Raw genomic sequence first — 16,198 nt, 5'->3', positions numbered from 1 at the left:
TGTTCTCAGGGCACAGGGTACTCTCTGTTCTATGCTTGCAACTTTTCCATTAACTCTAAAGCCATTCTAACTAAAATAACAAACCAGCCCAAGTGCAGAAGAAATAGAGGCAACTTTCCGATTGCCTTGTTGCTGAATACATACTTTTTTTTTTTTTTTGGCTTTTCCTTTTAAAAAGGGGACCACAGTGTTCCCAACTCCTTATCAGAGAAGAGGCTGCTAGGACTGAGGCAGGTCCTGGGGAAGGAAGTGGATGCGGCCAAGGTCACACAGACTCTGGGGACAAGTGAGCTGGCAAGACAAAGGCTGCCTCTCACCATGCTGCAGGAGGTGAATCCGGATCTCTAGGCTGTGTCTCTCAACTCAGGGACCACCCATGATGTTTGTCTCTTTCAAAATAATGACATCACTGCACTGGTTCTATGGGAACCACACTGTGTAGCAAAGGGCTTCCCCAGAATCTTTGAAGATCCCTCAATGGGCATTTTCCCCCTTTTTCTATGGAATGGAGTCTCACACTGTGGTCCAAGCTCCATTTTTCCTATCTGTGTGATTTTAGGCAAAAGAGTCAACATCTCTGTGCCTCAAGTTCCACATCTGGAAAGGGGGATGCTGATTACGTCTAGCTGTCAGAAACGGCTACAAGGATTAAATAATATCTGCAAGTAGCTGTCTTAGCTTGTGTAAGCATGTTATGGGATGTTGTTGACTCAAAAATGATAAGATAGCCTAGTTATCACATTTTAGAACATATCCCTGTCCTTAGATAAGACGCCTGAATCTCAATATAATCTGCTCACACCCTCCTCTCTTGGCTAAACTACCCCAGGATCATTTGTTCTCTCTAAACCAGCCTGGTGCTGTGTAAATGGGGGTTATGAGGCACCATTTAGGGTCTGCACTGTTCAGTGCAGATGCAACTGTCCCCCCCCCCAATATTTTGCATCCACGGTTAATGTGCAGGTGCACTATGGGGATATGAGGGTGAGTGTATTTGTTTCTTTCTTGTTCCTCCTTTGTTGGTGTCTCTACTCTGCACCGTAGGCCTAGACGTGAGTCTGCTATTCACTAGCCTCATAACCTGAAGCAGGTGATGCTACCACCACCATCCCATCCCTCCAATTCCCCAACTCCCTCTCTGCTCAGCACCTGGCCTTCCCTAGACTCCTAGACTCTAGCCTGGCCTCTTGCAGCCAGGGCTGTTTCTGGCAGGTAACGGTTCTCACAGAACAGGCAGAGAGAAAAGACTGTAAAACGAACCGTCTAACCTTCATGATAGCAACAGACTGATGAACAGCACAAAGTCCCCAGACCCTCAGGTGACAGAGTCCCAGGGGTGTTCCCCACACTGCCTTCAAGGGGGTTCAGTTAGTGTGTATAACCTCTGCCCATCTCTTTCTCTTTCTACTGCTTCTTGGGAACTCTCTATAGGACACCAGAGGTTCTAAGAGGCTGGTGCTGACAAAATCTGAACTCAGGCCTCCTCATGGCTTGTGAAATGGGACAAAGGCAGAGCCTTTGACGTCTGGACAACATAGGGTTGGTGTTCACAAACAACAAACAAACCCCTAGGGGCCTGGGAGATGTCAAGTTTTTGTGCTTTTTGAAGAAAGGACGGTACAAGGCTCGGGGTGCTTGCTAAGCACAGCACACACACTACCGCAGAGCCCCCCTCTAACCACAGAAATACCTCTGACAAGGCCACAACTTCTATTGCCCCAGTTTGCAGTGTGACCCCCATCAGTATTCTACCAAGGGCAAAAAGGATGGACCTGTTCCTCACAACTCAGTTTAGACCTGTACTGGCTGGTTTTGTGTCAACTGGACACAGCTGGAGTTATCACAGAGAAAGGAGCTTCAGTTGAGGAAATGCCTTCATGTAAGGCATTTTCTCAATTAGTGATCAAGGAGGAAAGGCCCCTTGTGGGTGGGACCATCTCTGGGCTGGTAGTCTTGGTTCTATAAGAGAGCAGGCTGAGCAAGCCAGGAGAAGCAAGCCAGTAAAGAACATCCCTCCATGGCCTCTGCATCAGCTCCTGCTCCTTGCCCTGCTTGAGTTCCAGTCCTGACTTCCTTGGTGATGAACAGCAGTATGGAAGTGTAAGCTGAATAAACCCTTTCCTCCCCAAGTTGTTTCTTGGTCATGATGTTTGTGCAGAAATAGAAACCCTGACTAAGACAAATTGGTACCAGCACAGTGGGGTATTCCTATGACAACCTGACCATGTCTTGGGGAGGACTGTGGAAGGACTTTGGAACTTTGGGATAGAAGATCCATTCGGTGTTAAGAGTTCTGTCGGATTTTGTGTAGAAGCTTGGAAGATAATGTTGAGAACAGTGCAGAAGATGGAGGCCTGGCTTGTGAAATTTCAGGGGGAAAATTAAAGACTCTTTTCAGGGCCATTGCTATTTTGGAGTTTGATTATTCTCTGTTTTTGGTTAGCTGGGGCTGAAGAATCAGCTGTAATTAACAAGATACCAGAACTACTAAAGCAAAACCTTTGCATTACTGGGACTATTGATGCTGGTTAGCTGGAGCTAAGAAATTAGTGGTGATGAAGAAGAGACCAGCATTGTTGAGGTGACATCTTCTGGAAAGTATTTTCTGAAAGCACAAAGAGGCTGTGTTCCAGAGATAGCCAAGGTTGTACTCCTGCTGCAGCGGGACTTGGTAAGGTGTAAGGGTCACCCAGGTGGTACTGGCTTTGAAGGCATGAAGGGGTCATGCATAGCAGCTGAGACTCGGCACTGTGAGAGGCCATGGAAGGCCATTGGTGAAGGTGCAGCCTCAGTTGCAATTGACGGCCCAGGATTGAAGGGGTCATGCAGTGTTTTGGAGATGCCAGTACAATGAGATGACCACCAAGAGCAGCAGCAGCGGAGTACAGGCATCTGGAGCCTAAAGGACGACGCATGTGCTACAAAGGGCATGGTTGGAGAAGTGACCCAAGCCTTTGGAGGAGTTCAGAAGATTGTGAGTTGGATCCCAGACATTGGATCTTGGATGGTTGGAGATTGATTTTTGCTTTTGATTGTAACTGTGCCCTGATATTTTCCCTCTTGAAGGAAGAAACTATTTTAGTGGAGCCCACAGTTAAGAGACTTTTAATTGTAAAAAGACTTTGGATTTTAAAAGAGATGGATATTTTAAAGAGATTGAAAATTTAAGAATATGTAAAGACTGTGGGACGTTTAAAGTTATTTAGACCTTGGGGATGAATAAGAATGTAAGGGTTGAGGCTTACTAGTGATGTGTTTGTGTGTTAAGTTGACAAGGGGTCAATTGTACTGGCTGGTTTTGTGTGTCAACTTGACACAGCTGGAGTTATCACAGAGAAAGGAGCTTCAGTTGAGGAAATGCCTTCATGAGATCCAGCTGTAAGGAATTTTCTCAAGTAGTGATCAAGGGGGAAAGGCCCCTTGTGTGTGGGACCATCTCTGGGCTGGTAGTCTTGGTTCTATAAGAGAGCAGGCTGAGCAAGCCAGGAGAAGCAAGCCAGTAATGAACATCCTTCCATGGCCTCTGCATCAGCTCCTGCTCCTTGCCCTGCTTGAGTTCCAGTCCTGACTTCCTTTAGTGATGAACAGCAGCATGGAAGTGTAAGCCAAATAAACCCTTTCCTCCCCAAGTTGTTTCTTGGTCATGATGTTTGTGCAGGAATAGAAACCCTGACTAAGACAAGACCCATCTTCACACACTCAGGACACAGGCTTCCCAATGGCCAGCTGTGGTGGTTTGAATGACAAATGCACCCCCCCCCCCAACACACACACACACACACACACACACACACACACACGTCAGGCATTTGAATACTTGATCCCCAGTTGATGGCACCGTTTGGGAAGATTTAGGAGATGTGGCCTTGCTGGAGGAAGTATGTCACTGGGGTGGGCTTTGATAGTAAAAAGTCTTACCTACTTCTAGTTTGCTCTTTCTGCATCTGTGCTTGTGAGTCAAGATACTAACTCTCAGCTTGCTACTCCAGTAGCCATGCCTGTCACTTCTCCATGATGCACTCTTATTCCTCTTTCTTCTGGAAGTTACCTTGCTCAAAGTGTTTGTCACAAAAACAGAAAAGCAAAAGTGATGCATGGGCCACCAGCTTGCTTCTCGAGTTGCTTTGAGCTGCTTCCTCTAAGAATGGAGGAGGGAAGATACAGGCTGCTAGGGGTACCTACTGTGTGGGCCCCAGTCACTTTAGTGACTAGAAACCTTTAGTGAAAGGAATTCATAGCAGGTATTATCTGGGTCACAGCATCTTTGGTCTCCCTGCTTCTTGTGCACTCCTGTGAGGAAAGAGGCCTCTATGGACACCCAGTCTCACCCATGTATGGACTAGAATGGGTTGGGTGGGCTCAGGGATATTATTACCTTCCCAGCCCTGCATGCTCTGTGGCAGAGCGGCAGGCACTCTGACCCCCTGCCTTCCAGTCACCCCAGTTTTCAGGCACAAATGACAGCTCCATGGATCTTATTTATTTTGTGGCAATAGTCTGTGCCCCAAGTCCTGCATTGAGGATGATTCCCAGGAGATACAGAAGTGTCACAAGGCACACTCAGATGAGAACATCTAGGAAGCAAGAGTCCCCAGTGTTAGACAGACACTGAAAGATAAAGTCTAGGAGCATTTAGACTGCAGAGATTCAAATCCCAGCTCTGCCACTTCCTCCCTGTGGCCCCTGGGAAGTAGCAGCAATCAGTGTAGGTAGTTAGGAGATCATGGCTCATTCCTGAGCACACAGTGGGAGAGAGCCTGGCTCACAGTGAACCCTTGGGGAATATGGCTGCTGGCATGCGGGATGCTGTGTGAACACGAGAAGGATACAACATTGGTCTCTGTCAAGGTGATTGCAGAAGCACAGTGGGTGCTGGGGTGGAGAAGTGGATAGAAGCTGCTAATGGGAACAGGGCTGTCTTTTAGGGTGACAAGAATGCATTAGGACCAGATGGAGGCAGTAGTGGCATAGTACCCAGAGAACACTAAATGCCTGTGGTACACTTTAAATGTTTCTTTTTATGAGGTGTGATACATATTTTGCTTTAACTTTTTTTTAAAAAATGCCTTCTGGGAAGTGAGTTGGCCTGGAGTAGGTGGGAAAAACCTTTATGAGACATTTACTTCTGACAATTTTGTTCATTTCTGTCCAGTTTGTTTTTTTAAAAAGTATGGATCACTTTTTATAATTAAAACAAATTACATGCTGTTTTCAAAAGGGAGTAGCATTTGAGAAAATATGTATGGGGGTGACAGGAACATAGGAGATGCTGTGACTCATTGTATCAACTGTCATCTGGCACCTCTATCTGTCTATCCAGCCATCACCTTATCTGTTCATACTCAACCTCCCATCTTCTGTCTATCCATCCTCTACTATCCTCTAGTTATTACCATCTATCATCCAACTATATCATCCATCCATCCATCACTCATCTGTCTGTTCATCTATACCATCCATCATTTATTCATCCATCCATCCATCTCCATCCATTATCAATTTATCATCCATCCATCCATCTATCCACCCATTATCCATTTATCATCTGTATCCATCTGTCTGTCCATCCATCCATTATCCATTCATCATCCATCCATCCATCCATTATCCATTCATCATCTGTCCATTTGTCTGTCCATCTATCATCCATCTATCCATCATCCATCCATCCATTATCCATTTATCATCTATCCATCATCCACCCTCATTCATCTGTCATCCATCTATCCATCATCCATCCATCCGTTATCCATTCATCATCTGTCCATTTGTCTGTCCATCTATCATCAATCTATCCATCATCCATCCATCCATCCATTCATCCACCCACTACTGTTCATTCTCTCTTCCCATGTACTAGGACCAGCACTTAGAGAGATTTTAAAGCTCCTATTTCAAGGAGACAAAAACGAGCCCCAGATACTTAGTGTCATTTGCCTACCTCAAAGCTTCCAGAACATCTGCTGATAAACCACATGACCTCTTATCTTTGTCCATAAACAAGGGGCAGGTAGATCATGTGTCTTGAAACCCTTGTCCTTGGTCAGTGGCCTAGCTCCCAAAGTCAGAGAAAGCCAACACAATCCTATATCTCTGGGGCCTGAATGCCTCAGGAGACCCTGCCAGCACACCCTGCCCCCCACCCCCCACTGCTGGTTGTGACACAGGAACAGACAGAAGCAAAGAGCAAAGAGAAGAGCAGAAAGACAACAGCTGTTTGCATGAAGGCACATCTGTGGGGAACATTCTGAGTCCCTCACAGCTGTACCTGCCTCCCTGGGGTGCACAAAACTGACTTACCCCAGCCATCTCCTGCTGCAGGATCTTGGCAGCCTCTGCCTGGCCTAGCCCTAGCTGCAGCCACACAGGGCAGGTCTTCACCAGCTTCTCCAGGACACTGATGCCCCGACGTGGGATGCAGTTCCTCAGGGTGGTTGACAGACCAAGCCTCATGCCGTCTTTCTCCTCATCTTCCTCTCCCTCTCCTTTGCCAGCATCTGGAATAGGACTAATAAGAGGACATAGAATCAAATGGTCAGCCCATCCTGAGTGTGATGGTGTGTATATGCTTGGCCCAGGGAGTGGCACTATTAGAAGGTGTGAACCTGTTGAAGTAGGTGTGTCACTGTGGGTGTGGGCTTTAAGACCCTTATCCTAGCTGCCTGGAAGCCAGTATTCTGCTAGCAGCCATTAGATGAAGATGTAGAACTCTCAGCTCCTTCTGCTCCATGCCTGCTTGGATGCTGCCATGTTCCTGCCTTGAGAATAATGGACTGAACCTCTGAAGCTTTAAGCCAGCCCCAATTAAATGTTGCTCTTATAAGAGTTGTCTTGGTCATGGTGTCTGAACACAACAGTAAAACCCTAACTAAGACACTGCTGCTGGCTTTGGGACAATGCGTGTAGAGTGAAGTGACCCTTTTTGCTCATTTAGCATCTATGTGGCCAGGACCCTTTTGGGGAATGACATCATTCTCGAGGTGAGTCTCCACGTAAGGTATTTGCCATTATAACAAGTAAGACATACCCAGAACGGCCAGCTATGGTACAAGAAGGGACTAAATATAACAGAAGTAGAGTGGAAACAGCGGCTAAATTTCAGTCCCAGTGGGCTGAAGGAAGCATGGCAGCATCTGAGAGAATCCCTGAAGAAGGGTTTTGAAACCTTTACACTGAAGAACATCTGCCGGCTGATATTTGTAGCTAGCTTCATTTTTGCTGTCCACCTCCATGAGTGAGAGAGACCTGTACCATCCACTGTGACACAGGTTGGTCACTGGGTTATTAAGAATAACTGGTCCTGGGCTGGAGAGATGGCTCAGCTGTTAAAGGATAGGCTTATGACCAAAAATATAAGACTAGTAACTGGGCCTTATTGAAAATATAGGCTGAGAGCATTTTAGGCTCAGATGACAGCCATGTGCAAAACAGTCAAGAAAGAAAAAGAAGGGAATACCACAAACCATCCAGGAATTTGCATTTCAGGGAGAGAAGACAGGCGGGTGGAGAAGGTCAGACAATGGAAGTACAGGGAAGGGTCAGGGGGCCTGGAAGGCCAAGGAGGAACCCATTACACAATGACTTTGGGCTGAAAACTTGCAGGTGTCTGGTAGAGATATGTGTTCAGGCAGAAGGACCCTGGGCTTAAGGGTTGAGTATAGAAGGAGGTGACATTACAGGCAGGCAGGGGGACACCTGGGTGTCAGTATCAGGAGTCACTGGGGGCACTGGCTCTAACTATTCAGGCAACTTCTGTAGAGTCCCAGCACCTCGGGAAGGAGCCTCGGACATCCTGTTCCCTGGAGCAGCCCTTGGGCTTCCTGTGGGCTCTTTGCCAACCGACAGAGGTTGAGCCTCTCCTTCTCCCTCATAATCCTCACAGTCCTCCCTGCATCATGAGTTGCAGGCTGCTGCTCCTGGCTGACCAAGTGGAAACTGTTTCAGGTTCTCGCTTGAGTCATGGGACCTAACATTGTGTGTCCCTACTCTAAAGCCACTGTGGCTCCCACTTGCTAAGAATTCAGGGCAGTGCCCTCATATTCAAGACGTCTTCATCCTGAAAGGACCTCCCCGAAAGGCTACTGTCTATCACTCCCATAGAACCTACATATCCTGCAGGCTCCTGCTTGAGTTCCCTGCTTGCCTATAGGTTCCCATGGGGACCTTGTCTTTCTTGCCCAAAACTCACTTCAGCTGAGAGGCCAAGGTATGAGGGAGAGGATATGGGGAAAGCAACTATTGTAGAAGAAAAATAGTTGTGTTGGAGTTGAAACATCTGCCCAAGTCTGGGATGACAACTCGGTAGGTATAGTGTTTGCCATGCAAGTGTGAGGATATGAGTTTGATATCCAGAATTTATGTAAAAGGCTGGGCAAGGCAGCAGCACATACTTGCAGGCCCAGCACTGAGGAGGTAGAGACAGATGGATGCCTGGGGCAGCCTCCTTGGTGAGTTTTAGACCCTGTGTTTTAGTTAGAGTTACTATTGCTGTGAAGCGACAACAAGACCACAGCAACTCGTATAAAGGAAAGCAGTTAACTGGGGCTGACTTACAGGTTTAGAGGTTTAGGTCATTGTCATCATGGTGGCGGGGAGCATGACAGGTGGCAGGTAGATATGGTGCTGGGGAAGCTGCTGAGACTTCTACATCTGAACCCCCAGGCAGAAGACAGAGAAAGAGCCTCTGGGCCTGGCTTTAGCTTTTGAAACCTCAAAGCCAACCCCAGTGACACGGTTCCTCCAACAAGGCCATGCCTCCTAATTCTTAAGTGGTGCCACTCCCTGATGACCAAGCACTCAAATCTATGAGCCCATGGGGCTATTCCTATTCAAACTACCACACCCTGTCTCAAAAACCAAGGCGAAGAACAGCACAAGACTTCGTCTTCTGCCCTCCACACACATGCACCTATTCAAGAGCACATAGGCACACAACATACCTCTGCTCGTCAATCTGGGGAGAAATACCTGCAAACCACATACTTCATGAGTGACAGGCAAATCCCTCAAAAAGGGAAGTCAAAAGATCTGAAAAGGTTCTCCAAAGGCAACACACATGGGCCAATAAGCAGGTGAAAGGCTCTAAAAACCCTTGGTCATTAGGGACATGCAAATTCAAACCACAAGGTGCCACCAAGGTGCCACCTCAGAATTGACTGAAATTAGGACTGCCTCTGCCACTTTTGCTGAGGGTGGTTCAGGTGTCAGAAGGCTCTCAGACTTGCTAGTATAAAGGTAAACTGGCACAACCACGTTGGAAAACGACAGGGCAGGTTGTCGTAACCCGAGCACACACACAGGCTCCGTGGCAGGTTCCTTGATATGTTCCCTAAGGGAACGAAAGCCCATCTATCAAAAGATAGGCCAGAAGATGGTCACAGCAGCTTAATTTACCATCACTCAGAACTGGTCCAGGTACCCATCAATGGGAGGAGGATGAAGAGGCTGGGCTCCCTACTACAAGGCAACAGCTAGCAATAAGGAGGTCTACTGATGAGTAACCACGTGGATGAATCACAAAATCCCACGCTGGCTGAATCAAAGCCCGGGGCAGAGGAAACAGTTTGCATGAATCAATGTGAAGTTCAGATGGTGTCTATTTACATATGCCTGTCTGTGTACTTGGCTTATGTATCCATTTTATACTAAAGCGGTCATGAACAGTCATCGGATACTGAACTCTGTAGTTAACAACCCACGTGCTGACATATTCAGGGAAGTCTAGGATTTTCTCTGGAACGCACAAAGATAAAGTGAACTTAGGATGGATGAAGGCATGTAGCAATGCAAACAAAGAACATTAAGGGTAAGTGGTGGATATGACTGTTCACTGCAAAGTCTACTTCCTCAGTGTGCTTTACATTTAATTTCATTGTTTAGGAAACCATCTAAGATAAAGTTCTCCGCATCTCATGTGGCCTGTTCAGATAGAGCCTACTTGCCCGGATCTGAATACAGGCTGTGTGACTTCAGTCATCTCTCTGGGCTTCAGTTTAATTACCTTTTTTTTTTTTTTTTTTTTAAGTCTTTGTTGCACAGGATTACCGTGCCAGTCTGATGCGGTGACTGTTGAGGACTTAACACTCTGCCTACCTGTAACTCAACAGAGCTAGATCTTGTGTAAGAACTTATTTACCCCTCAGCTCTCTTCCTGCTACAACCCCCACTCTCACCCCACTGTGTAGACTTGATATGAGGACTCGGCACATCCGATTGCAGTGAATGGTGCTCACATCTGTGATTCTATCTTGCATCCGAGACACCTGGTCATGGTGGCAACCCATGAGATCAAGAGCATTAGAGATGTATAGCCTGATGTGAACGCAGCTGCCAGGAGAATCCAATTTTCTTGACCACGTGACAAACCACAAGGAGGATGCTTTTCATGCCCCAAACACAGCTGGTGGATGAATAGGCAAGGGCAGTATGGTGCACACACCTGGCAGTGACAAGCACCATGGACCAATTCAACATGGGCTGCAAAGATGCTTTCCAGGAAAGCCAGCTCCTTGAGGTCCCTCAAGGTCCACTCTGAGAGTAAACACGACAGAGGCTGGCTCTGAGCCTTTAGGGTGATGGGTGCTTTTGGCCTAGAGAACTGTGTATGAGTTCATAGGCCTTGTCTCCAGGAAAGATATAGAAGGCAGAGATGGCAAGGCCTTGGGAGGATGTGGATTTCATACTATGTGAGAAGAGGCCAGAGACAGAAGGGGCAAAGCTTCCTAGCATCTGCCTGCCATGACCAAGCTAAAGAGAGGCAGGGAACTCAGAAAAACTGAGCTCTCAACAGTCCACAGGAAACAGGCAGGAGGTGTGATCTCTGAGTTGCAGCATGACGAGCTGGCCCTCTCTGAGCTTTGCCTGTGGCTGTAACTCCTGTTGTCAGTGATGGTCGCTGAGCCCTCTTGGCTCTGTGCCTGTCATCTGTTTGGAAGAGCAGAGACTCTGACGCCCACGCTCTCCCTCCTGACAGCAGATGCTGAGACTGCTGTACCCTGAAATCTTTGATTGTAGATAAAGAAGCAAGCAGGCGTGACATGTGACAGAGATGGGCCGTCATGAACGGAGTTGACAGTGTAAAAGATCTAGGCCAGGGGTTATGGAGGAGCTCTGCCACAAACAGAAGCCCTCCAAGACAGTTATCCTTCGGTGCATGGTGCAAGCATTGGCTCCGGTGGCCCCCAGTCGTCCCCTCTCACAGCTGTCTAGAGACACTCTATTGCCTCCGTGTGCCTGTGGTCAGCTGCCCAAGGAGTCCACAGTGTTCCTTGGCACCAGATTCCCTGGGATGTTCTGAGCAGCTCTGCAAGAAAGGAGGGAGCTGCCTCCAGGGACAGTGAGCAAGGTCTGGGAGCTGCCTCAGGCCTCACAAACCTCAATGGGAAGGTGGCGGAAACACTATTGGGGGTCAGAGCAGTCAGGTGACAGAATGGGGCTCTGGCTGCCTGCCACTCACCAGAGAGAATGCAGAAGTTTCCTGGCCCAGAGCCAGAGGCTTTGGCTGCTTGGTGAGCTCCGTGGAGCTTTACTGGGAGAACTGAGACCTCTTGTGTAGATCCGGACACAACCCAGTCGGTTTGAGAGATGGGAAAGTCATGCCACCTCACCCCACCATGCTGAGTCAGGGAAGGCCCAGACTCTCTGCACAAGGCTCCAAGGGAGCAGAGAAGGCAGGAAGAGCTTCACAGAGGCCATGTGAGCTCCGCCACTCTCACACCTGCTGCATGGGGCTGAGCTGTGTCCCCCAAAGACACAACCTCAACCCCAGTAGCCATGTATGAGACTTGGAGAGAGGGTCCTTGCGGGTCTTGCAAGTTAAGGGTCCCAAGATGAGACACCCTAGGGTCAGGCTCCGGAATCTGTACTTCTAACTACTGCACTGAAGAGTTTCCCAAAATTGGGTCAATGAAATGGCTCAGTGAGTCAAAGGGCTTGCTGCCAAGCCTGAAGAACTGTGTTTGAATCTCAAGACCCATATAATGGAAGGAAAGAACTGATTCTTACAACTTGTCCTCTGACTTCCACACATACATCCCCTTTAACTTTAGAAAAAGGTGACTATTTTTTTTTAAAGTTCCACACTTGCATCCTTGTAGTAGTGGCAAAGAAAATTCGATAATCTCCCCCCCTCCAGTCTTTTTTTTTTTTTTTTATGTTTTTCGAGACAGGGTTTCTCTGTGTAGCCCTGGCTGTCCTGGCACTCACTTTGTAGACCAGGCTGGCCTCGAACTCAGAAATCCGCCTGCCTCTGCCTCCCGAGTGCTGGGATTAAAGGCGTGCGCCACCACGCCCGGCTCCCCCCTCCAGTCTTATTTGGGAATAGATATAGAGATATATACATAAGCACAAGGAATAACTTCCAGACAGCCATGTAAGGCGTCATTATAGACAGTTCTGAGATGTGCAGGGAGTGGGGGTGACTCAAATCATTATAATGATTATACATTGTTTCTATGATGAAAATTATCTTCTACCAACAGTTTTCTCATCTGTTCCATGGAGCTGGTGAAGCCTGGCCCATGGGAACAGTTCATGTAGGTCTTACTAGGTAGTAATGTTGGTGGTCACTTTGCTAGCTCATCCCACCGGATCCACCTCATTCCTCATGCCTCTGTGTCTCACTTACTGTGAAGCAAAACAGGCAGAAGCTAAGAGGACTGATCCTCAGGCAAGGACTTGGGGGGACGTGCCCTGGGAATGGAGGTGATGGCCATTCACATGACAGTCTGCCAGATCTGAGAGGTGAGATGCTGTCTCTCCTACTTCCCAGCATCTCCTCAGCTGCAGATGGTGACAAAGGCTGCTGCAGCCTGTACTGTGGAGGTGGGGGTGCAGGTGGGAGAGAGCAGCTGCCTAAGTTAGTTAGCTTTGCCTTGCTGAGAGAGAACTCTTATTATAAGGACAAAATTTAATTGGGACTGGCTTACAGGTTCAGAGGTTCAGTCCATTATCATCAAGGCGGGAGCATGAAACATCCAGGCAGGCATGGTGCAGGAGGAGCTGAGAGTTACAGCTGAAGGCCACTAGTAGACTGCCTTCCGGGCAGTTAGGAGGAGGGTCTTAAAGCCCATGCCTACAGTGACACTTCCTCCAACAAGGTCACACCCCCTAACACTGCCACTCCCTGGGCCAAACATATTCAAACCACCATAGCAGCTTCCAGGGCAGGATGCTGGCTGAAGGTAACATGCTTTTTGTGTGAGCAGGAGGACCCAAGTTCAGATCCCCTTCACACATAGAAAAGACAAGGGTGAGAGTTTCATATCTGTTACCTAGTGTTGGAGCGAGGGGAATAGATGCAATCCTTGGAGCTAGCTGGTCAGCCCATCTACCCAAAATGGCAAGCTCCAGGTCCAGTAAGAGATCTCAGCTCAAAAAATAAGGAATGATGGAGGAAGACATCCAACATCAAGCTCTGGCCTCCATATGAACATGCATGGATGCACAGATGAACACACACACATCCCCCCCCCCACACACACACCTCCCCTGCCCAGTGTCCATCCATAAGAAATGGACAGATAAGCTTTTGGGCAGTCAACCCTTGGCTGCCACAGCTGTTACAAGGCACTGATATCAGCCACTGCAGAAGCTCTCAAAAAGACAGCATTGCTATTCATTGCTTATCACCCCAGGGGCAGAGGTAAAAGGGACATAAGTCCTCAGCTCTGAGAACAAGTCATTGAGGACCATAAGGAAAAAACAGTACAAAACAAAATCCAACCAACCAATCAAACAAACAAAACCACAAAGCCTGAAACTCTCTTCTACTGAGTCAGGGAGAAAGAGGAAGGGAGAAGGAGGAGGAGGGAGACACATGAGACACAGTGTTCACGTTGATGAGAGAGGAGCTGCCATAAGAATTCTTTGTTCTGTTCTTGCAGCTACCCTGGGAGTCTGGAATGGAGCCCAAAGAGAAAGTCCTAAAATCAAACAAACAAAACCACCAGAATACGCAGAGCAATAAACACACTGCGTCCATGCTCACTCCTAAGACACTCAGAACAGCTGTGCATTTGCTCTGTGGACACAGCTTACCCATGTGGGTGAGGGTGCTCCCTGGGCTCACCCTGGCAGGGGTAAGGGAACCTTCGACCAGACTTCTAAGACTTACTGAAAAACAGAGACCCAAGGCCAATGTGCCATATAATGGGATGTCACAAGCTGGGTTGCAGCTACACAAGGCATTGCCAAGTTTCCCGTAGGTTTCTCTGGGCTTGGAATATTTTTTGTTTTTAAATGACATTGTGTACGGGTGTGGAGGGGGAGCCCATGTGCTACACCAGTGCGGAGATCAGAGGAGAACCTGTGGGAGTCCAGTTGGTTCTTTCCTTTTATCACATGGATCGTAGGGATCAAAGTCAGGCTGTCAGGCTTGGCAGCAAGCTCTTTACCTGCTGAGCTATCTCATCAGCCCCCGTGCTCAGAACATTTGTTTGAAAAAACAGAGAGCCCATATGCTTACACTGCTTCTCTGAGGTGTTGGGGGATGGTAGTCTGAGGAACCCAAGCTGGTTCCTTCCACCAGTACAGCCCCTTCATCTCATCTGATATTAGACCTCTGGGGTCAGGAGCTCACTACCTCCCGGGGCAGCTCAGTCTCAGCGGCAATTAGCCATTTTCCAGCAGATGACATGACATGACATCTGTGCTTTGCATCCTCAGAGCTTTGAAGTTAGGTCAGAAGCCTGCACATCCATATTAAGAAGGAGTACGAGACTATCCTTCAGGTAGACTTGGGGTCCAGGGCACTTTTAGGGAGCAGCTTGGACAGCCATCTCAAGGGCACCATGGCAGAAACCCTAAGAAGACCATTTGGGAAATGTTCCTCTTTCCTGTGCCGCTATAGAACTTGGGGCAAAGAACAGCAGCTGATAGTGACAGGCATCAGATCTGAAAGCCCTGACTTAGGATGCCCACAGAAGCAAAGACAGGCTGAAGTCCCAGGAAGGGATAGAGCTTTATTCCGGGTCCACCCTACCCTGTGAGCCTCTTGTCCTCAGTAAAACAGGGAGCCCATACCATCTTCCTTAGTGGTGAGGCAAGAGCTAAAGCAGACAACACAGTCCAGAGCAAATGACACCTGTTCTAAGAGATGGAGGCCCCAGACCAGTCTCAGGACAGAGGCAAGGCTGGAGTGACAACAGGCAGGACGGGGAAGTAAGCCGTCTAGAACAGAGAGGGTGGGGCTAGGGCTGGGGAGATGGCTCAGTGGATAAAGTGCTTGCTGTGCTGAGGATCTGAGCTGGGGATGCCAATGTGCAGAGATAATCCCAGTGCCAAGGAGGCAAAGACGAGATCAGGGTTTGCTAGCCAGACACTTTCACCAGTTGGTGAGGTCTAGGATTCATCAAGAGACTCTTGCTTTTTCTGTACTTTGCAAGGCCGTGGTTGACAACCCCTTCCCCCTAACATTCTTCCTCAACTCTGCCATGACAGAATGTCAACCTCCCTCCCAGGGATTCTGTCCCACCCAGGCTGAGCAGTCCCTACATCTTGCAGCACTCACAGGAACATCTGCCGGCTATTTCTTCCAGACAGACGCCAAGCCGAGTGCTGGCACACACCACCTCTAGAAATATGCTGACCAAGCAGTCACTTTTAAAATAGTTCTTAAAGTGTCTTAACACAATGGTTTCTAAGATCGCCATAGCCGTGCAGCCATCATCACTAGTCTTGGGACATTTTGGCCACCAGTCAGTCCCCAGCCCCCAGCCCCCCAGCCCCCCAGTTCCCCGGTCCCACTCATCTGTTTCCTCTCTTCACAGACTCTACTCTTCTAGGTATTTCCTGTAAGCGGACCTGGGCACTGTTTAGTTTCTTTCACCCTCATAACATTCTCAAGGTTCACCCGCATTACCATGGTGACTAGTAGTCTTTCAGGGCTTCTGTATCAACCTTTTGTTTCTTATTGACAGATGGCATTGCTTTATCTGGACAGACTGCATTCTATCTATCCAGTCAGTTCCTGTTAACAAGACCTAGGGTAGCTGGGGGTCTGGGGTGGGGCACACTCCTCTTGTCCCAGCACTTGGGAGGCAGATGCTGGCAGATCTCTGTGAGTTTGAGGCCAGCCTTCTCTACAGAGTAAGTTCCAGGACAGCCACGGCTCACAGACAAAATAAAACAAAACAAGTTCTAAGGTAGCAAGCATCATTTTTCTATAAAGCATCAATAATTGGAGACATTGTAGCAAACG

General features: G+C 48.2%; 1 protein-coding gene across 1 annotated transcript in view; it reads right to left on the bottom strand.

The window, feature by feature from the left end:
* Rin3 (Ras and Rab interactor 3) overlaps positions 1-16,198 on the bottom strand; it is a 114,019-nt gene that overhangs the window by 76,737 nt on the left and 21,084 nt on the right. The window contains exon 2 of the mRNA XM_021179321.3: positions 6,301-6,508. Within this exon, the coding sequence (XP_021034980.1) occupies positions 6,301-6,508 (208 nt within the window). The remainder of the gene's footprint in view (positions 1-6,300; positions 6,509-16,198) is intronic.

This window comes from Mus caroli, unplaced genomic scaffold (genome assembly GCF_978045245.1).
Source record: "Mus caroli unplaced genomic scaffold, Mus_caroli_1 scaffold_14, whole genome shotgun sequence".
Lineage (NCBI taxonomy): Eukaryota > Metazoa > Chordata > Mammalia > Rodentia > Muridae > Mus > Mus caroli.
This window is presented reverse-complemented; position numbering and strand designations above follow the sequence as displayed.